This window comes from Mustela nigripes, chromosome 4 (genome assembly GCF_022355385.1).
Source record: "Mustela nigripes isolate SB6536 chromosome 4, MUSNIG.SB6536, whole genome shotgun sequence".
Lineage (NCBI taxonomy): Eukaryota > Metazoa > Chordata > Mammalia > Carnivora > Mustelidae > Mustela > Mustela nigripes.
The window spans coordinates 176,132,303-176,153,551 of record NC_081560.1 but is presented as its reverse complement, the minus strand read 5'-3'; the positions used below and the strand labels follow the sequence as shown (position 1 = coordinate 176,153,551).

Below are 21,249 nucleotides of genomic sequence, written 5' to 3'. Positions count from 1 at the left end.
CGTCGACCTTAAGGGGAAAACACACTGAAGTTCAAAACATGTGCAGTAAAAACTAGTAGAACTGCAAGGTGCGATCTTAGCAGGAGACTTTAAGCCTCCTTAACTCACGCCCCAGAGGTAAGCCTGGAAGAGGATTTCCCCAGGATAACACAAAGGAAACACCTGTGATCAGTTTCTGCAGATAAGGGGCTGGAACCCCGCCCTCCTAGAAGTGAAACACACCCCTACGTAATTGTTGGGGAAGAGAAATGTACCAATACTTGGAGGGTTGCCTAAGGAAGAATTAAGAAAGTTCCATGCATGAATGTTACTTAAAACAAGACAAAATCTGGCTCATTGAAATGACCGAAACAATAAAGAGACAACCTGAGGCAAAATTAAATAGAATTTTTAAAAACCACCTTTAGTTTGAAGAATATGCATTTTCCATTTTATAAAGTTAGCACAGTCATGGTACCAAATATCCAACACAAATCACAGAAGAAAACCCCAATCTCATTTTTTTTTTTAAAGATTTTATTTTTTATTTGTTTGACAGAGAGAGATCACAAGCAGGCAGAGAGAGAGAGAAGGAAGCAGGCTCCCCGCTGAGCAGAGAGCCCGATGCGGGGCTCGATCCCAGGACCCTGGGATCATGACCCGAGCCGAAGGCAGCGGCTTAACCCACTGAGCCACCCAGGCACCCCATCCCAATCTCATTTTTTGAACAAAGATGAAAAATACCTTAATATTGGCAAGTGAAATTTGATAGTGTTTAAAGAATCATGCGTCACGGCCACATCATGTTTATCCAAGGAAGCAAAGGTGATTCAAGAACTGAAAATATTCTAATGGGCCATTTATGATATGATCAGATTAAATGTAAAAAAGATCATCTCCACACTCCTAAAAAAGTATTCCTAACCTGATAAAGTCATCCACATAGAATGATGGAAGATCCCTCCGGGTTCAGAAACAGACACGAGCTTTTAAAATCATTATTTCAGAGATCCTAGACAAAAGTACTCGTATAAACATCAAAAGGAAGGGGTGAGTCTGATTATTTATAAATATCTTTCTAGAAAAGAGAATTAACTCTTAGGATTAGAGCGTCCAGCAAGTTGGCTGGAATTGGGATCATGCAGAAAACAAGATTGGTGATCTCTCTGCACTGTGTAAATTTTTCCAAGGAAAACCGATTTCTATGTACTTAAAGGCCAGTTTCTTTTAAAAGAAAGGAGTTCCCTCTGCCACTACTGGGGCACAGAGAGGGTTGAACTGTTCAGTGACACCTTCCCTAGAAAAGGTTAAAAAAAAAAAAAAAGGCTTGAGGGCTGGGACCTAAAACTAGAAATAGTCTTTAATGTGTAAGCCCAGAGCCCATGGCTCTGTTTTTTTTTTTTTTTTCTTAAGCTGAAGCAATTCAAATGGGATAGCTAAACATGAGCCCTGACCTGGACAAAGAGCTCACACTACAAAATGATGAACCTGCTGTCAATTTGAAGATGGTTGGTTCATGTAAGTTCTTTGACATCACCTCTCAGCACCTGCCAGGTGGACACGTGACCCTACCTTGATGTTGCTGCTACCACAGCAAAGGTAATAATGGGAGTGAAAATGACCGTTCCTTTGTGATGTCTAACACCTGATGACCTCTCCCTGCACTTTAAATCAAAATAGCCTTGAACATTTGCATGCAAAACAGTTACATTATTAACATTAAAAAGAAAAGCCAGGACAGAGTGTCTGGACTTAGGTGCCAGCTCTGCAAAGCTTTCTACTGAAAACCCAAATTCTAACCACACAACCAAAGGCAAGAAGTGTTTCCTGAAGACTGCAGGGCTGAGTACCTAGTTTGCCAGAAACATAGGCCAGCGGAGCCCTCTTGCCACACGGGTTCCATTAAATAACCAACATCATTTCTCAAAATAGTCCTTTCAAAACTGGACATGGAAAGCAAAACCACCTAAACAGCATAAGTCTGAAGCTTCAAAAAGCCCGTACCCTCTATGTTTCTTTAGGTCATATTTGTTAAGAATTCCACTCTTCCTTGTCCTACCAAGAAAGGACAAGCTATAGGCACTGCACAATTAGCCCCCACTAAGTAACCTCCCAAGGAAGCCCCTCCAAGGGAATGTAGCTCAGGCCCGGCGCCAACGTCACCCAGCCCCTGGAGACCAGGGTGGTCTGCATGCTCAGCTCCTCTCCCATAGTCAAACAAGCTGGTTCACCGTCACGTTTCAGTCTGGAGTCTTTCTAGGTCTTTGCCACGCACAGATCTGGTCACAAATGCCACTCCAGCCCCTTCTCAAACTAAAAGCAAACGCACTTGGACATCTCTGGGAAAAGACGTGGTCCACAGTTTTTCAGTCTCAAAATGCCATGGCTCCGGTGGTCCCAAGGACCCTGCAGTGCTGGCCTCCTCCTGAGCGGTACCATCCCAACATTATTTAGTGTTTGTTGTGGGCAAAGGGAGCTTCAAACAGGACACTGACCTTCTCCAAGCTCCTCTGTTTCTCCTCAGGGAGAAGCTGGCAGAGGACACCAGGGCACATCCAGGGATGGAAAGTATTTACTTACACATCAAGACGCTTCAATAGCTGCGGTAGTGGCTGAACCGGCTGCTGCTGTGTCCCTGAGCAGCACAGTCTGCCGTTGGGACAGCTCTTCCTGGGGCTGAGGGACATGGGCGGGAGGGTTCCCCGTGGAGCTGGAGGCAGATGCTCTGAGGACCCCAGGAGACAGGCAGCCGCAGGCATGCTCTCAGTGCCCGGGGCGCCCGGGCCTTCTGGGTGGCTGCTGGGAGGGGTAGGGCTGCTGCCCTTCCGCAGGCTCTGGATGGGAGCCTCGTGCCTTGGGGGCATCTCCTCGCAAGGACCCTGGGACAGAGGCGAACCTTGAGGACAGGAGGAGTGTCCGAGTCCTCTTCTCCCCAGCGGGCGGCCTGTGGGCCCCGACACTTGTCTCCCTTGCTCCCCAGCCCAAGCACCAGGGCCAGACCAGAGAGGCCCTAGCTGACGGCCCTTCAGGGCTGCTCCCCAGCCTCAGGTTACCTGAGCCCGAGGCTCCAAGGGGCATCTGCTGCTAGTCGCTCGGCTCCTCTGACTTGAAATTCAAGTGCAGGAGCCCCAGCGGGCTTGTAATGCTGCCCAGAATGGCTGACTGTCCCGTCCAGACCTCTCTCCTAGACCGGGACTGTGCTCTGCTCCAACCACCAGTGCCACCAGTGCCTCCCCAGTCCTCCCTCGGTGGATGGCCATTCCTCCCAGTGCCCCGAGCAGAGAGAAATGCTCGAGAATGACCTCCCACTGGCCTCCCCCGCTCTGTGCCCACGTCCTGCCTTCCTGCCTCTCCGCCTCCACCGTGCTCCCAACCCAGGCCTCCCTGGACACCCTCCTCCCAGCTGCTGTTTTCTTGACTGGAGCCTGACGCCGACTTGCCCTGAGCTGTGCTTATTCACTGCCCGTCTCTCCACCAGCACGGAAGCTCCAGGAGGGCCGAGCTGCTCACTCTTCACCGCTATGTCCCCGCACCAGGAACAGCGCCTGGGACGCCGGTGGTCCCCACCGCATGTTTCGTGTGAGAAGGAACAAACCATTGCAGGAGGCCCTCCACTGAGCCAAAGCCCTCGCCTCTGATTCCGCGAGCCCCAAGGGCCGAGCAGGGCTCAAGTGACCCCCCACCCAGCACCCACAGGCAGCGCGAGCACCGCACTTACGGTTCCCGCAGTGAGGGCCCTGCCAGCCGTCCCGGCACTCGCAGCGGTAGCTCCCGTTCCGCAGGATGCAGGTGCCCTCGTGCAGGCACGGGCTGGGCTTGCACAGGCTGACCGGCCGCCTGGCTTCTGCAAGGGAGAACATGCCCAGAGGGCCCAGGCTGGGTCAGCCCCAAGGACCCCCTCCTCTCAGGAAGCCCGGGACAGAGGTGAGGCCACGCATCTCCGTGTTCCTGTGGGCCCTTAAGCAGCAGGGCGGAGGTCAGCACAGGGTGGGGGGCCCACATCGCACGGCTGGTCGGAGACGCTACTTCCACCAGCTCTCCTGCGGCAGGCAGGGACTCTCTCCCTCTCACGTGTGCTGGGCACGCAGCAGTGTTTACTGGGATGGATACACTTTTAAAAAGGCAGGAAGGAGGTCACTGGCAAAAGGATGGCGTGGGGCCGGGCTGGCCTAACTGCCTATGTTCCTAGCTCCATCGTCCACTACAAATCGGAGTCAACCCGGATCCTTAGATTCCGGGAGGAATCTGTAGGGATTCAAGCAACGTCTTCTGTTCAAATGAGGTGCAAAAATTCTCAAGTTTGGCCATCCTGGCGATGACGTGTCTAGGGGCTCAGGCTGAGTACCCCCTCCCCGCCCCAGGGGCACGGAGGGCGCGCACAGCCCCACTCACCTGCACATATCCACGCGAGGAGCTCATCCTGGTGGTACCTCAGGTCTGCGTAGCTTGCCACATGGATCAGGGAGTCCCGGGGGCCCGCGAGCCTCCGCAGAGCCTCCCTTAGGACAGGCCCTACGCCCACCACCAACACGGAGACGCCGTTGTTCCTCAGCTTCTGGACAGGGACCGCTGCGTCCTCCGCCCCCATCCCGCCCGTGAGCAGCACCACAGCCTTGGGGACACCGGGCCGGGCGCCCTTCTGGACAGTCATCACTTTGTCATAGACGTGCAGCAAGGCTGTGCCCGCCGAGCCCACGCCGCCCAGGTAAGGGGCCTGGCTCGTGGCCAGCAGCACCGCAGCGCGGGTGAGATGGGTGTCCAGCCCGAAGGCTGTCCGGACGCGGCTGCCGTACACCACCAGGCCGACCTGGGTCACGTCCGGGTTCACGTCAAACTGCAGCGTGAGGCTTCTCACAAAGCTCTGCATCTGGGCGAAGTTCTCGGGCCCCACAGAGATGGAGGCATCCAACAGGAAGAGCAGATCCAGGGACCGGGCCTGGCAGCCTGTGGGAGCACGTCGGTGAGCCCCGGGCCGGGCCGTGCCCAGCAGAGCCCCTCCGTGGGACCAGGCCAGCAAGAGGGACCGTGCTGGGTCGGGTCAGCCAGTCTGTCCCCTGCAGTAGCCACCCTCCACCCTCTCCTAAGATAATAGGACACGTGAATGCGGGGTTAGACCACATTCCCCGACTCCCTGGCAGGGAGGTGTGGCCACATGCTGAGGTTCTGACTGGATGTGGCTGGAAATCGTAGTTTCCAAAATCTGTCCTCAAAAGGAGGCTACTTGCCTTCCACTTCCCTTCGAAGCCGTGACCTTGGACCTCGAGGTGGAACCTCAAGATAGCCAAGCCGCCCTGTGGGCTGAGGCCACCCACCTCTGATCTGTGCAACAGACGCCTACCATCTGTCAGCCCCGAGCTCTGGGGACCCTCTGTGACAGCTCCCTGCCCGCACCCTCATTACTGAGCACTCTCCGTGTGCCACGCCCTGTACTCCAGGCGCCACTATAGCAAGTGGACAAAGTGGGCCCATGCCTCCCTCCTCGGGCTGACGGTCTGTGGGGAGACAGCCACGAAACCAACCCAGAATCACAAATCCCAGGAGCGGGCATGGGGGAGAAAGCGGGGTCCTGCGAGATGGACTAGCAGGAGCCACACAGCAAGTGGACTCTCTGTGAGGAGGCCGGTCCATTGAGGGCTGGGCGGCTCGTGGAGGGCAGGGAGAGGGCCTGAGGGGCTGCTCCTCCGCCTTCCCCCTGCACGGGGGCTGTACAGAGGCCTGAAGGGCCAGCCACAGGGGACTCTCGGAAGCCAGTGCAAGGGGCTCAGCTTTTCTTCCAAGGCAGAGGGGAGCCAGGGGGAAGGATTAGGCACGGAGTAAGTGGGTCAGATTCACTGGTTTTAGAAACCGCTCCGGCACAAGCACATCTGAACAGCGGCCACCCCAAGGAGCCTGACAAGACACGATGACCACCTGTAACGGAGGGTCCGAGACAGAATTCTTGGAAGCACAAAAGGTCACTAAGTAAAAACTAAGGAACTCTGAACTAGGGCTGGGGTCCTTAGCAAATGAAGATGCATCCATACGGGGTCATTAATTCCGACAAACGTAGCTTGTTAACCTCTTACAAAAGGAGCCCCACTACCGTGGGGCGCGGGAACCTCACCTGGGCGCGGCTGGCCGCACAGCTTCCCCTGCAGCTCAGGGATTCGATGGAACAGGTCCCGGGGGCCGGTGTAGACCAGGACGTGCTTCGGGCTGCCGGTGATCTCCTCCAGCTCCGCCCGCACGGCCTCTGTGCCCACTCCCAGCAGGAGCAGCTCTCGGGCCCTCGCGTGCCGCGCAGGGCTGGCCACCTCGTCCTGGGACGGTGACTCGGTAAGCAGGACCAGCACCCTGCGCGGACGGTCCTGGCCCGTCCTGGCAGCACTCCCAAAGCCCTGCTCCACTGCCTGCCGCAAGGCACTGCCCGTCAGGGTGGCGCCGCCGCGGAAGGGAAGACTGTCCAGGCTCTCGAGCAGGGCCGGCACGTCCCGGTACTCGCCCACGGGCACGGCCACCGCCAGCTCCCCGCTGTACCAGGCCACACCCACACGGGTCCGGGAGTCCTCGCTCAGCGACACCTGCACAAACCGCTTCACGAAGGCCTTGGCCCGCAGGAAGCCCTCGGGGGTGGTGCCCGCTGAGCTGGCCAACAGGAAGAGGATGTCGATCCTGCACTCCAGGCTCAGCTTCGGGGCTGCCAGGATCACAGCAGCCCGCGGTCACACTACGGCCCCCGGGAGCGTGTGGGTCACCATCCCACCCGACTCAAGGCACCCTGTCCCCCTCCCGGGCAGGAGTGAGTCAGGGCAGAGACACTGAGGGGGCAGGGGCTGGGGAGCACCTCGACAAGTTAGGGCGAGACACAGCTCTCCCTCCTGGGTCTCCCATCTGACCTTTTTTTAAAAAATTTTTTTTTTAAGATTTTATTTATTTATTTGACAGAGAGAGATCACAAGTAGGCAGAGAGGCAGGCAGAGAGAGAGAAGGAAGCAGGCTCCCTGCTGAGCAGAGAGCCCGATGTGGGACTCGATCCCAGGACCCTGAGATCATGACCTGAGCCGAAGGCAGCGGCTTAATCCACTGAGCCACCCAGGCACCCTGACCATTTTTTATAAATTTAAAATGTAATCTAGAACTTTCCTCCCTTATGGTTCCTGCTTCTTGAGTCCTCTTTGAGAAATCTTTGTCTGCCTCAAGTCATCAATATATGCTCCTCTGTTTCCTTCCAGAAGCTTCCCTGCTTTGCCTTTTGTATTAAGATCTATGACCCAGCTGGCACTGGTTTGTGGGTAGCTTGTGAGGTAGGGGGTCCAGTTTTGGTTCTTCCATATACACCTTCAGTTGACCCAGCACTCGATTTTTTTAGGTAATTACTTAAAAATTCAGAGTAATAAATGTATATATATTAAGAACTTATTGTTTAACAAGCTCTTGCTATGTGTCAAGCATCATTACAAAGCACTTTGCATCTACCTTATTTAAAACTCTCCACAACCCTACAGCGTAGAGTCTATTGTAACGTTCATCTCATACCTTTAAAACCAAAAAGGGTTTAGGCCCCTTGCTCCTTTTCCTATGAGAGGGGAGATGAGACTCTGCCCAGAACCAGGCCTCAGAGTCCGACTGGGGTCAGCAACAGCACCCATCCACACACGAGGGGAGGGCAGTGGCCCACTCTGGGGCCAGTTACCCGGGAGCCGCTGTCCTACCCCGGGCAGCCCCAGCAGTCACCTACTCACAGAGCACTCAGAGGCTAGTTCACATGGAACGTCAGGTCAGTGGTGTGCTTGCAAAGTAGGTGGCTCTGAAATCCAAGGGCCCATTTCTGTCTAATAGCTAGGAAGTGGGAAGTGGACAGGGGGAGCCCTGGCTCCGCTGCTCCCCAATAGTCCCGTGCTACGTACCGCAGTTAGCCTCCCCTCTGAAGGCCGGCGGGCAGAGGCAGTGGTACTTGTCCAGTCCTTCTGGAATACATGTGCCTCCATTCTGGCAGGGCTGCGAGTCACAAGCGCCTATCGGAGAGATGCCCATTAAGAGCCTAGCACATCGGCTCAGATTCACAAAGGGATCTGATCAGTGCTGTGAGTCCAGCAGGCCCCCCTGCCCCACCAGGGCCCAGCTCCCTCCTTCCCCCAGGACCACTAGGGACTTAGCCAGAGCACCTGGGGCAAAGACAGGACAGGAAGCGAGTGAGGTACACAAAGGAGAGGCTGGATGTGGGTACAAAGGACACGCCGTGGTGGGCTCCATCAGGCCTGCGTGAACCACAGGTTCACAGGGGATGTGCCAATGGCCCCTGGGCTGTTATGGCCTGAATTGCATCCCTCCAAATCCATATGTATTAGTCCTAACCCTCAGGACCTTGGAATGTGACTGCATTTGGAGAGAAGGACTTCAAAGAGTCTTTAAAGGCTCCTTAAGGTTAAATGAGGTCATAGGATGGGCTCTAACCCAGTATGACTTAGAAGAAGAGGGAGAGACCCCAGCAAGGTGCACAGAAGGAAAGCCACGTGAGGATCCCAGGAGCAGACGACCATCGTAAGCCAAGCAGAGAGGCCTCAGAAGAAAAAGAACCTGCCGACTCCTTGATCTTGTTCATCAGCCTCCAGAACTGTGAGAAAGTAAATTTCTGTTTTTAAGCCCCTAGTCTGTGGTACTTGGCTCTGGCAGGCCTAGAAAACTGCATGATGGGCCTCACCACCCCTGCCTGCTGAGGAGGCCTAGACAAGCTCAGGGTGGCCATGACAATGAACTGGTACTGGACCCAGGCTCCCTAAGGATGAAGATCTCAGTAGCATCACGACCCCACACAGGTGTCCTGAGATGCAGGGGGAAACTGCAGTGTGGAAGGTGCCGCTCCCCAAGTTCTCCGTGGTGGTTCTTAACGGCTTCTGCAGGCTGGCACTGCCAAACAGGGAGCCTTTGGCTCCTGGAGCCAACAAATGTGGCCTCTGCTTCCCTGGGCACCTTAATTAGCCGGGGCAAGTCCCAGTATCTTCCACTAAAAAGGATGAGAACTTGTTCCACAGTGTTGCTGTGAGGATTACATGAACTAATCTGCGGAAAGTCTGAGCACAAAGCCTGGCATGTAGCCAACACTCCATAACAGGTAAAGACAATATTTGTTTTTGGATATGAGGTCCAAATGCTGGGCCACAACTCTTTCAAATGGGGTATTTTGCCCAGGGAGCCACAGTTCACGTCTGAAGTGTCCTCTCCGTGATCCTATCTGAGCTTCGTATCCATTACTATAAAACGCAGATAATACCACGCGCCCTCCCTCATAGAGTTTCGGAGAACAGGCAGGAGCTTCATGAATTCATGTGTCTTATATTCAAAGGGCTTCCTAACTAGTTGTATGGCTACCAGTGGAAGTAGAGATTTCTGGCCTTTCTACATGAAAATGTTGATATATAACTTGGAGATCACGTCACTGAAACCAAACTGTCTGCTTTTTGAGGATAGGGATTATCGAGGCTCATGGAGAGCACCCGGGCTGCCATTCTGCCCCAGGCGTATCATGGAAATGACCAGGGGCCCCGACAGCAGCACAGACATGGGCCTTTAACTGAGCCGCTCTTCTACGCTAGGCACCCCACTAAGTGCCACATGTGCACGATCTTGTTTCACTGCCCGATGAGTCCTGTAAAGGCCCCCATCACTGCAGACAGGGGAGCTAGAGCTCAAGGACTAGAAGTCCCGTGAAGACCAGAGAGCTAGAAAGGCGAAGATTCGGATGCAGCCCCTGGTCACTGTGGCTCCAAAGCCTTAGGTGCTCAAACCTTAATTTTTGAGCAAAAACAACCGAACTTTCGGTGTCTCCTGCCTTTCAGAAGCCAGCAATGTGAGAACTTGAAAACAGGATGCCGAGGAGATCACTAAACCCAGGGATAGGACCCAGGAGACATGCTCCCTGCCTCCTCGGGAGAAGCAAATCCATAAGGGACTGATGTCAACACGTTTGAGTATAATTTCTCTGCTCTCGGGTCAGTGGGGTGCACTGGAGCCCCTGGTGAGGAGCAGGGAGGCCCCCCCCAGGGAACAGGTTGAATGATGCCAATACTTCCGTGGGCGTTACCTACTCAATCTTCCCTAGGATCCCAATTATGATGCTCGCTATCATACGGAGCAGAGAAGTGGGTTTTCCAGACACGGGATGACCATTACCCCTGTTTTAGAGAGGGGGAAACTGAGGCTTATGTGTCCCGTCTGGAGTTTGGTGCTGCATGTGAGGCTTTCTACCTGCAAAGCTGGTGCTCAACGCGTGCCCTTCTCCGCCTCTTGTCAACGCAAGGGGCGCTGGCTGAGGAAGGCCGTTCTTAGTGAAAACCACTACTGTGCAAAAGAGGACTGAGTGCGGCACAAGTGTGCTCTTCTGCCTCTGAAATGCCTGTCTCTCCACCCCTGAGCTGGTTCCCACCCCACCCTCTGCCCCAGGAGTGCTAACGCCCCTTCTGAAGCCAGCCAAGTCCCCAGGGCCCAGAAAGAACTAGAGAATCCAAGAGGCAGACTGTACCTGGGCACGTGGTCCTGTAGCAGGTGGAATGGTGGCTTCGGTACACTCTCTTCCAGCTATCACCCGAGGGAGCAAATGATGGAGATCAAAAGTTTAACAGGGGGGGCACCTGGGTGGCTCAGCGGGTTAAGCCTCTGCCTTTGGCTCAGGTCATGATCCCAGGATCCTGGGATCGAGCCCCGCATCGGGCTCTCTGCTCAGCAGGGAGCCTGCTTCCCTCTCTCTCTCTGCCTGCCTCTCTGCCTACTTGTGATATCTCTCTGTCAAATAAATAAATAAAAATCTTTATTAAAAAAAAAAAAAAAAGTTTAACAGGAAGGCCGAAACCTGGAAAGTTATTTGAAACGCTAAAAGCTGATAGATTCCTATGCAGATAGGGGTCAAGAAAGACCACCCTGTTTTCTTTGATTCTACCCTAGCTTTAAGTTGCACACAGAGTGGGGAATGTTTCAAACTACCCAGAATCAATTTTTTAAAAATGTAAATTGGCTATTATGTCAGAATTTGGAAATACTCTGTGTTCAAAACTCTGAACTATGAGAAGAGCTTTCTATTATGAATTCCTTTCCAGGGCTAGCACCAAGGGGGGTGGAGGGGGAAGCAGTGGGAATTAGACAAGTGGATTCTGGCTGTGCGACACCCCCAGGCTCCCCACCACTGGGGCAGGCTAATTAGGCTCACCTCTAAGGCAGAGTCTTTCCTGGAGCAGAACATCTACTTGGGATAAGAGCCAAGTCAATTACAAAACTCAAGGTGCTAAAATCAGAAGTTTGCCAAGCTGCCAGCTCATTAAAGAGAAATCTCTCTCTCCACATCTCCTCCTAGTAACTTTGTAAAACCACAAGGCCTAGCCCACAAAGCTCTGTGGACGCCCCACGCCACCTCTCTGACCTGCATGGGAAATCGGTGTTGTTGGAGCAGGGACTGGCCACAGGACTTTGCTTGGATGTGCACATGGCTCCCTCAGGTCTGGACTCTGTACAAGGCCTTCCTTGCTCTATTTAAAATTACAACCCTGCTCCCAACCACCCCCCCCCACACCCTGACCCACCCCTTCATTCTTTCTCTCTGTGGCACTCATCACTACCTAATAGTTTGTGTTATGCTTTCGCTGTATTTACTGCTCATGATGGCAGATTTCTTTCTGAGACATTTCATGCCGATTCCCCAGGACGTAGGACGGTGCCGGGCACACAGGAGGCCTTCAGTGTTTCTTGAGTGAGGAGATTGCTGATGAGCTCCTCTGTGCAAGCATCATTCCAGAAGCTTGCAGGATTAGTGAACTCATATGAAAGCTCTACCTGCTCCCCACAACCCCCTGCAGTGGTACGGTTATTAGCCCCCTTTCAAATGTAGAAGGGGGTGGGTAGGAGGTTCCCAGCTCATTAGTGGTTGGAATGAAAAGTTCAGCAGTCTGACTCCAGCATCTTGAGTACAAAGCCACGAAGTGGGTCCTACCCACCAGCCTCTCCCGGGGCTCCCAACTCTGAAAGCCTCTGCCCAGCGCGCCACTGGGTTCCCAGATCTTTCCAAAGTGTTCCAGCAACCCCTTCTCCATGATGTCCTGGGGAGGACAGGCCCCATCCTAGCACCTGAGACACCTGACAGCGGTCACTAGTCCTCTTGTCCAAAGCCCCCTCTGGACCATGAGCGTCCTGGGGGCAGTGTCTATGCCGGTCTGCTCCCTGCATGCTGCTTGACTCACAGCAGATGCTCAGAACATGTTCAGGGAGAAACAAAGAACTGTCTCCTTTCACTTGAAAGCTTGGGTTCTGAAGAGGTCCTCTAGTGGCCTCTGACACGGCCCCATTTCCTTGGACCCATGTACAGGGCATGGCCCTTCTCTGCCAAGACAGTCCTTGGACTCTCCCTCAGCCCAGCATGATAGCTCATGGGTTTTCAGCCAACCCATTTCATTGCTGTGTCTCCTGAGCTCATCCCTGAGGGCAGGCCAAGGGGCAAAGACGCAGTGGGTTCAAACGTCACCCCTGGATCTCCAGGAAAGGCAGAAATGTGGGATTGCCAGGTGCTGACCTGCTGTCCTGTAGGAAGTCTGGATAAAAGGCCAAGCGCCAGTCCAGGAATTTTTGAGAAAATGGCTAACCACAGAGCAGCAGAGACTCTAGAATGCCCAGGCGCCAGATCTGACAAATATTGCATCTCCCATGGCCTCCACAACTAGAATTCATCCAAGACCTTAAACCTCCTGCCTCACTTGGTCCCATAAATATGGAAACTGGCATTCAGAGGAACCAAACTACCAGATCACCATCCCAAATCCAGACCACGGCCCTAGTGGACTAACTTTGAGTCGCTTATGAGCCTTCCAGAAGAGCTGTGACCCTGTCACCCTCACTCACTCTGGGCACCTGGGCAGTGTATCTATAAGACCCTGCCACTGTGTAGCTGTGATCCTCCCTATGACCGCCCCCAGGACCCCACAACTCTGTCCCTATCTCCCCCCCCCCCCACCAGGCATTCTCTGATCCCTGTCACTCTCCTTGGCCAAGACCCCAAACAGCTGTTCTCCCTGCACTCAGCACTCAGCTTTGGGGGCCTCCTTCTCCACCCAGACGTGTCTTCGGGCTCAGACCCCAGACCACGTGGACAAACCTGGAGAAGGGACAGACTGCCGCCAGCACGGCCTTGCTCCCGCGCGATCCTCTCCAGCACCGGGCACTGCCCACCAGCTCCCTGACCGTCTCCAGCGTCTTGTGTTCACAGGGGTGAGGCTGGACCTCGCAGTCTGTGTCCGCAGGGCACACGGATGGAGAAGACACGGTTACACCTCCATCCCCCCGCCGTGGTTCCATCACCCTCAACCCGGGCCACCCTCTGCCTCTCGCAGGGGCCAGTCTCTAAGCCTTCCCCGCACACTGCTTTCACACCCGTGTGCCCCTGTGCTCCTTCCACACAGCGTGCTCCTGGGTAGACCCTGACGACAGCAACTGGGCGTGCAGAGACCTCACCCCAGCTGAATCTGACCATGCCGGGGAGCTGTCCACCCTGAGGAGGGGGACAGGCACAGGGACCCCCTAGATCTGGGCCCCAAGCCCTGGCTTCCTCTACCCCAAGGAGACAAGCTCAGGGTTCCTGGCCAAGAGAGGCCACCGGGTCTGACACAGGGAGAGAGAGCAGAGCACCCCAACACCAATGCTTCTAGCCCCCTGCCTGGGGAGCTGCTTAACCTGCGGCCTCAGGAACTGTCTCCACCCCACTTTCACCAAGGGCAAGACCGCTGCTTCCCAGCCCGGAAGGCCTTACCTGGAGAGGCGGCGGTGCAGAGAGCAGACGCGCTGAGGGCGCTCAGGAGACCGTTGGTGGCGTCCTCCACCTGCTCGGCCGTGAGCACGTGCCGCTCCCTCGGCTCGCTGGCCAGCGTGTGCAGCTCCTCCCACCTGTCCCCGGGCCCGGCAGAGAAGTCACGGCCTCTCCTCGCCCGGCCCCCACCTTCCTGTCCACCCATCCCCTACACCGTGGGCTCCTCGTGGGCATCAACACGACCCCACGCTCCAGGAGCCGCTCAGCGGCAACCTCATCCGCCCGGGGTGCCGGTGAGGTCCAGAAGCGAACCCGAGCGAGACCCCGAGGGTGCCCAAAGCACGGGTCCTAATGTGTGCGCTCCAGAGCCCGCCTGCTTCCTCAGAGGAAGGCCTCCCCCTCGGAACCAGCAGCTCTTCTCAGAGACCCAGTCCTCACGGAGGTCACGGTCTGGCCGTGTCACCCAGAGCCGAGGAGGAAAAAACGTGACCAGAAAGGAAATGAGGGAACGTGGCTGTGCTTGGTGGCAAGACGAGAAAACCGAGGCCGGCTCATGACAGAGAAAAGTCCTGAAGAACGAGAAGCACTTGAAGGCCAGCAACGTGAGGTTGTGTGGAGGAAGGAGCCAGAGGGCACCACTGTTAGGGCCCGGGACAGAAGTGACACGTGGCTTGATAACCCAGGACATGAAGAGAACGTTAAAGGATGCCGAGAAGCCTTTCTGAGAAGACAGGGGCGTCAGTAATGGGTTTAGCATCTTGCCCGCCAGAAACTCATCCAACGAGACAAAGGCTTGCCAGTGTGGCCGAAACTTCATTTATCTCTAAAATGTACTGATCCCTGTCACTCCCCATTCTCCCCAGGACGAGGGCGCCCCCTGGCCCGCACAGGGGGGCATCCAGAGGGCAGCCCAGCAGCACATTTTCACCAACGCCAGAGCTGAGAACCATCAGGGAAGGGGCTCGATGAATACTCCCAGGAGGTGAGAGTCAGGTTTTCATGCCCGCAGAGAGCCTCACCCTGTCTACAGCAGCGGCTCTCAAACTTCAGGGGGCATCAGAACCACTGAGGGCCAGATACACCGCCGAAGGAGGCACCTCGGCCCAGAGTTTTGGAGATTCTGCGGGGTAGGGCCCGACTGTGTGTGTTCCTAACACGTTCTCACTTGCTGGTGCTGCTGGTCCAGGAAACAGACTTTTGAGAACCTCTGGTCGGCCGTGACCCGGCCTTTGACCAGCAGTTGGGGGAGCGGAGTCCGGAGGGCCTGGAAACCCAGCGGGCTTCCTCGGGTGGTTGCTGTGTCTGAGCCATGTCCCCTCTCCTGATTCTCGATTCCTCCAAGGGAGGGGTACTCAAAGCATGTCCATGGGCCGGTGCAGGCCCCCCGCCCTGTTTCACCCTCACCCAGAACCAGACAAGCACAGACACAGAATAAAAATCCTTAGAACCTAGTTGTACAGTGACTTGACAGAGTCCTTTTCGGTCTGCTTGGATCAAATAATCAACATTTGAGCTCCCTGTCTGTTTTTTTTATTTTACTTTCCCAGTAGCTCATTTGTATTGTATTTCTCTGAAGTCCCAGGCCACGATGGATTAAAACACAAAACAAGGCAAACTGGACTCCGCCACAGGCCATCTGAGAAGCGCGCTCCCGCGAGCAGCTAGGGAAGAAAGCCCAGAACGGGCCACAGATGTCCACCGTCTGGGAAGCTCCAGCCTCACGGACAGAACCGTGACGTGCAAGGTCGTCCATCCAGTACCGTGTGGGAGGCGTGGGAGGTGAGCCGGGAAGCAACACCCTCGTCTCCTCTCTCACCGGGCTTATCTCCTCCTATGTGAGGACACGCGAAGAGTCCACGATGAGGGCGTCTCACTGCCAGTAACGACAGCATGACGACGGTGCTGGGAACTGTCTGCACCACCACCAGGACGTGGCCCGGCATGTCCCCTTAGCACTGCACTGGCTGGGCCGTGGGAGTCTTCCCTCTCCGCACTCCCCCGGGAGATCTCCAGGTGACAAATGCCGTCCCCGAGGGCAGGGTCTCTGTGCAGCCTCTCCTGAGCCCTGGGCTCCTACACGCAGCTGCTGACTCAGCTTCCCTACTCAGACGTCCTGTCCGCCCCTCAGACTTGATCTGGAACAGGACACGGCTTCCCTGGTTCTTCCCCAGGCTTCCCCATCTCAGGAGACAGCACTCCCTCTCCCTGAGGGGCTCCGGCCAAAATCCTCCCATGTTCCCTTCAGCGGCCACTCATCTCTGCCTTCAGAACAGACCCTCAGTCCAACCATTCGTCAGGGGCTCACAGCGCCCCCTTAATACACACGGCCGTTACCGCTCATGTGAACAGCTTCCAAAGGCTGCCTGCCTCAATGCCCCTTGTCCCCGAGTACTGCTTCTCCTCTCTCCTTCCACCTCAGCCCGCCCATCTATGCTCTACCTGGCGGGCAGGTAGAGCATCTTCAGGTGTCATCTTCTACAAAAGTTAGCCAACACTGGCCGTTTCCCTGCTCAGAGCCTTCCCAGGGCTTCCCAACCTACTCACGATCAAGTCCCAAGTCTTGACTATGACCCACAGAGGCTCTGGACCTGACTCCCACCTACCTCTTCTGCCCCATTTCTTGTAATCCACCCCTCGTTTGCTGGCTTCCAGACACGCCCTGGTGGACACACTAAGCTAGCTACTGCCTCAGGGCCTTTGTGCTTGCCACACGCCTGCCTACCCTGTTCTTTTCCCTGCTGTCTAGGAGGCTTGCTACTCCTTTGACTCAAGTTTCTCCTCCAAAGTCAACTCCTGACAGACTCCCCTCTCTAAACTAGCTGGGCTCCCTGATTCTCATCGGTCTGTTAACCTTCTCTCTTACTCTTTCTCCTCTGCCTTTTATTTCCACCTGAAATGACATTATTGTTTATTCACTCACTTGTTTATCATCTAGTTCCTTTCCTAGAATGGGAACTCCGTGAAGGCAGGCACCTGGTACTGTCTCTGTATCCCTAAACACTCAAGAATGGTGTCTGGCGCATTTACTGAGAATAAAAAATGTACTAAAATTAATGGGGAGGGGCATCTGGGTGGCTCAGTGGGTGAAGTCTCTGCCTTCAGCTCAGGTCATGATCTCAGGGTCCTGGGATCGAGCCCCACATTGGGCTCTCTGCTCCGCGGGGAGCCTGCTTCCTTTCCTTTCTCTCTGCCTGCCTCTGCCTAGTTGTGATCTCTGTCAAATAAATAAATAAAATCTTAAAAAAATAAATATATAAAATTAACGGAGAGATTTCTGTGTGCAGACATAGCACCAGGACCAGAGTCCTTTCGTGTAATACCCCTGACAACGAGGGCCCACGAAGGCACCTCCCATTTTAAGGTTGAGAGCAGTGAGGACGCGTGGAAAGCACGTGCCAGCATCTGGGAAGGGGAGCGGCCCGGCCCAGGCCCCCATGCTCCCGGCCTCTGGAAGGGGTCTGTGACTCAAGCTAATGAGAAGCCTTTCTTGGATCATTCAACTGGAAGCATGACTCTGCTCTCTCCGGGGTGCAGCTGGGCGCAGCGGGCAGCCATGGGTCCCGGTCCCTCGGGGGGCCAGGCTGAGGGAGTGGCAGATGCGTGTGGAGGACAGAAAAGGATCTTCATGGCTCCTGCTCGCCCCAAGGGACCCCCCGACCCACCCAGTAAAGTGAGAGGAACCCATGACTTCCATTTCTGCCCCAAAGAATTGAGAGTCAAGGAGCGGCGGGGCCAGCTGGTGGGGACGGGGCCGAGAGGCTGTTCACAGAGCAAGTGAAGATGAACACCGGAGGGCTGGGGTCTCGGTTACAGGACAGCATTCCTGTACTGAGCTTTCAGCAAGCGGACCTTTCTTTCTTTCTTTCTTTCTTTCTTTCTTTCTTTCTTTTTTTTTTTTTAAAGATTTTACTTATTCATTTGACAGAAGAGATCACAGGTAGGCAGAGAGAGAAGAGGAAGCAGGCTCCCTGCTGAGCAGAGAGCCCGATGTGGGGCTCCATCCCAGGACTACAGGATCAAGACCTGAGCCAAAGGCAGAGGCTTTACCCACTGAGCCACCCGGGGCCCCGCCAGCAGACGTTTTGAAAGTCATGATCATCTTCCAAAAGGCTTTCCTTGTGTGAAAAATGAACATTTGGATTATCAGAACTCTTGAAGTATCAGAAAAAAATTTTCAGTTCAACCAAGATAAAATGAATTTTTCTACACTCAGAAACATCCAGGGTCTGTCTGCTCCACTCACATTACAAACGGAATTCAAGGCAGCGCAGCTGGTTCAGCGTCTTCCATTGCTTCCGAGCTCCGAACCTTTCACTGGGTATTTTGAGGATAATGAGGAGACTACTGGGTTTGAAGATATTCTTAATGCCCCATCACAAAGTGAACGAATGGGACAGCCACACTTGATGGTGGAATATAAACTCAGTTTACTGTCCTCTGTTGTGTTGTTCATGAAAACAGAGGCGCTGCGTGTTGTTTATAGTCATCTTTTGACTATAATTTGATGCACACAACATTAAAAGTACTGACACATGAAAAAATAAAAAGAATTAAGACTCAAGTTTCCGGCGCTGACAACCCCTAAATCAGAGGCCACACACGCTCTCAGACTTGGCGCTCCCTACACACGCACGACATACAGAGCGAGGAGAAGACAGAGCCCAGGAAGGACCAGGGCGGTCTGGCCAGACCCCTTCCCGTCCCGTGGCTGTGAAGTGTCTCCACAGCGTCCCGGGGGCTCTTACCTTGGAAACCGGACCCCGACGGCAAATATGGTGACGCCTCTTTCCTTCAGCTGCTTGGCGGGCAGCGCCAGGTGCCCTTGGGACTGCCCGTCAGTGACGACCACAAGGATCTGGGGCACAGAGGCGTTCCGGCCGCCGGGGAAGCCTTGGCGCAGAAGGTATTTCAGGGCCAGGCCTGTCTCTGTGCGCCCTCCTCTAAGCTCACACAGGGGGAGAAAGCAAAGACGAGTCAGTCACCCACGGACAGGAGGCCCGACGACCCCCTGCAACAAGGGGCTTCTCGGTTGTTGGTGACCGTCGCGCTCTCCCACCTCCAGTGACAGCTCGGGGGCTGACAACCCTCATCGTGCGCGTGTCTAACACCCACCTCCCGCCTCCCCCCATCTGTGTCATCCCCTTCTTGCTATGGCTCAGCGTCTCCTTGGGGGCAGTGCGGGGGGTAAACAGGTCACTGAGCTGAAGAAAACCGTGTGCATCTGTGAGGGCGAAGGGCAGGGTTTTGATCTGAAGGTCAGAGGTGGGGGGCGGGGGTCATGTCTATGATCAGGTCTTCCTGGCTCGATTCCAGCTCAGGGTTGGGTGCTGGGAGGCTGAACTGACGGACAACTGGAGGGCAGGGACGTCACAGCGGTCCCACCTCATCCCAGCCCCGTTTGAGGGACAGTCCACTGAGCTTGGAATGAAATCTTACAGTAGGAGGCTCCCGCAGGCGTCCTCGGGGGGAGAACCGCCAGCTCTCGGAGTCAAGTGGGCAGAACATGGTGATTCCCTACAGTGGGTTTTAGGCCAAACCTTTCGGTGGGTGGAAACACATCCCACATGGAAAACAAGGTCAAGGCTGATGGAATCACTGTACACACAGAAAAAACCATGAGACCGTCATTCTGAACTGCCGATCGCAGAGCCAAGATCTGGCGTACTTGGTTATTCTCAGGCTACACTGAGCGTCAGTGAAGGCGATGTCGGCCTCGCAGAGGGCCCTACAGTGATTCTTCTAATGTGCAAACATCTAACTGACAGGAGGTGTGTGAATGCCTACGTGTGTGAATGTGTGTATACTTTTTAAACATAACACTGCAAATGCTCAGTTCTCATGTAAGCCTGACGTGGTCCTCCTGCCTGGGCATCTGTCCTGCTCTGTTCTCCTCCAAGTTGCTCCTTAGAGATCCATCCAGGCTCCTTGCATTTTGTGGTTTCCCCCTTCCTCACCATCCTCAAAGTCCTCTCCATTCAGCAGAGATGAGGGAAGAGCAAGGAGTGTGCTTGGAAGGATTTATGGCCCAGGCCCAGAATGTTCTTCACTTCTACTGCTTTTTGTCGAAAGTGCGCCCTTAAAGGGCAATTCTCTCCGCAGGGCTCCATAAAGTTAGCAAATGTCAGCAAGAGTGGAGAGCTCCTAGAACGAAGACTCTGTCTACCAGAGATCAGCATCTGCATCAGTAAGAATGCCAGTGTTCAGCCCACAGGTGTTTACCGTGGACTCTCTAAATGCAAGATAGTGAGAGGGAGACCAGGAAGCATAACATGATCCCAGCCCGCAATGAACTGCCCGTCTAAGCCGAAGAAAGAGGACCGGCCAGCAAATACAAATTACCAGTGAGAGGATGACAATGAACAAGACTTCTGAGGGGGGCTTCATTGAGGGAAGGAGTTGGGAACAGGCTCCCACAGGGAAAGTGTCTGATGGGGTCTTGGTGGGTCTATGGATTAGGAGGGGGAAGGTCCACTCCAATCCGGAGAAAGTGTGTAAGCAAAGACACTGGGGAACACCACCAGCTGTGTCCTGAGGCTGGTAAGCAGAGCCTGGCCTGAGCAAGGGGCTTATCCAAGGTGGGGGGAAGAGAGCACACCAAGTGCCCCCAACCCTCCTCACACTCTGCTGGTCTGCCTACAAGACACTGAAGACAACCAACGAGGGATGATTGGAGAGATGAAGTGAGTTTTTAATGAAACAAAATTAAGAGCAGACTGATATAGTTGAGAAGTGGAGAAAGCTAATGAAAGAAAGATTGGAAAAGATCACTTCGCTTCCTAGCAGCCAGAGTGAAAAGAACAGGGCTGAGCTGAGTTATTCTTCGATTTCCGAGAAGACCTACTACCTTTACCAAAGCCCGTGTGTCTGTGAAGAGCCTTCCTCTAAGGACCCTGGACGGACAAACTGTTTCCTGTTTCTAAAAGACAATACTAGCACCAAGTTTCTCCTTCAGGCCAAGTATCTCACTTACTCCTCTTACTGAAGTAATTCTCCAACTCTGGTAAAATGTGCTAATATTACCCTCATTTAACAGACGAGGAAACTCCAGCCCAAAGAACAGTAATGCTAACTGCTAATATTTCCAGAGCACTTCTCATGAGGCAGGCATGGCTGTGTGTGTGTGTGGGCAGATGCTAAGCTCCGATAATTCTCACCATAGCTCCCTGAGATACGGAAGTTCAGGGAAAGGCCTTATTAAAAGTCACACAGCTCATGAACGTGGAGGCAGGACTTGAACCCTGGACCCTCCACCTCCAGAACCTGAGTTCTTAGCCATAACATTATACAGCCATTCAAGTCATCTGCCTCTGACCCAGCTAGCTGGAGGTTAAACAGTCAGACTGATTCCAAAGCCAGTGGTCTTTCTCTCGCCAGGGGTTGAAAAATTACAACCTGTGGGCCAAATCTAGTCTGCCAGGTTTTACAGATAAAATTTTACTGGGAAACAGACACGCCCCTTCATTTATGTCTTGTCTATGCAATACATAAATGATGGCAGGCCAAGCCTGAAG

At 54.3% G+C, this 21,249-nt stretch overlaps 1 protein-coding gene and 1 pseudogene across 4 annotated transcripts in view; one reads left to right on the top strand and one right to left on the bottom strand.

The window, feature by feature from the left end:
- Positions 1-458: 458 nt before the first annotated feature.
- The window catches only part of VWA2 (von Willebrand factor A domain containing 2), a 46,838-nt gene continuing 26,047 nt past the window's right edge, over positions 459-21,249 (bottom strand). For all 4 annotated transcript variants that reach the window (XM_059398647.1, XM_059398646.1, XM_059398649.1 and 1 more), the window contains 9 exons: positions 18,484-18,678; positions 13,742-13,875; positions 13,091-13,223; positions 10,478-10,533; positions 7,866-7,973; positions 6,083-6,655; positions 4,372-4,923; positions 3,698-3,823; positions 459-2,858 (listed from right to left, as the gene is read on the bottom strand). In XM_059398647.1, the coding sequence (XP_059254630.1) occupies positions 2,743-2,858; positions 3,698-3,823; positions 4,372-4,923; positions 6,083-6,655; positions 7,866-7,973; positions 10,478-10,533; positions 13,091-13,223; positions 13,742-13,875; positions 18,484-18,678 (1,993 nt within the window). In that variant the 3' untranslated portion in view covers positions 459-2,742. The remainder of the gene's footprint in view (positions 2,859-3,697; positions 3,824-4,371; positions 4,924-6,082; positions 6,656-7,865; positions 7,974-10,477; positions 10,534-13,090; positions 13,224-13,741; positions 13,876-18,483; positions 18,679-21,249) is intronic.
- LOC132015402 (proteasome maturation protein-like) lies at positions 17,224-18,232 on the top strand (annotated as a pseudogene).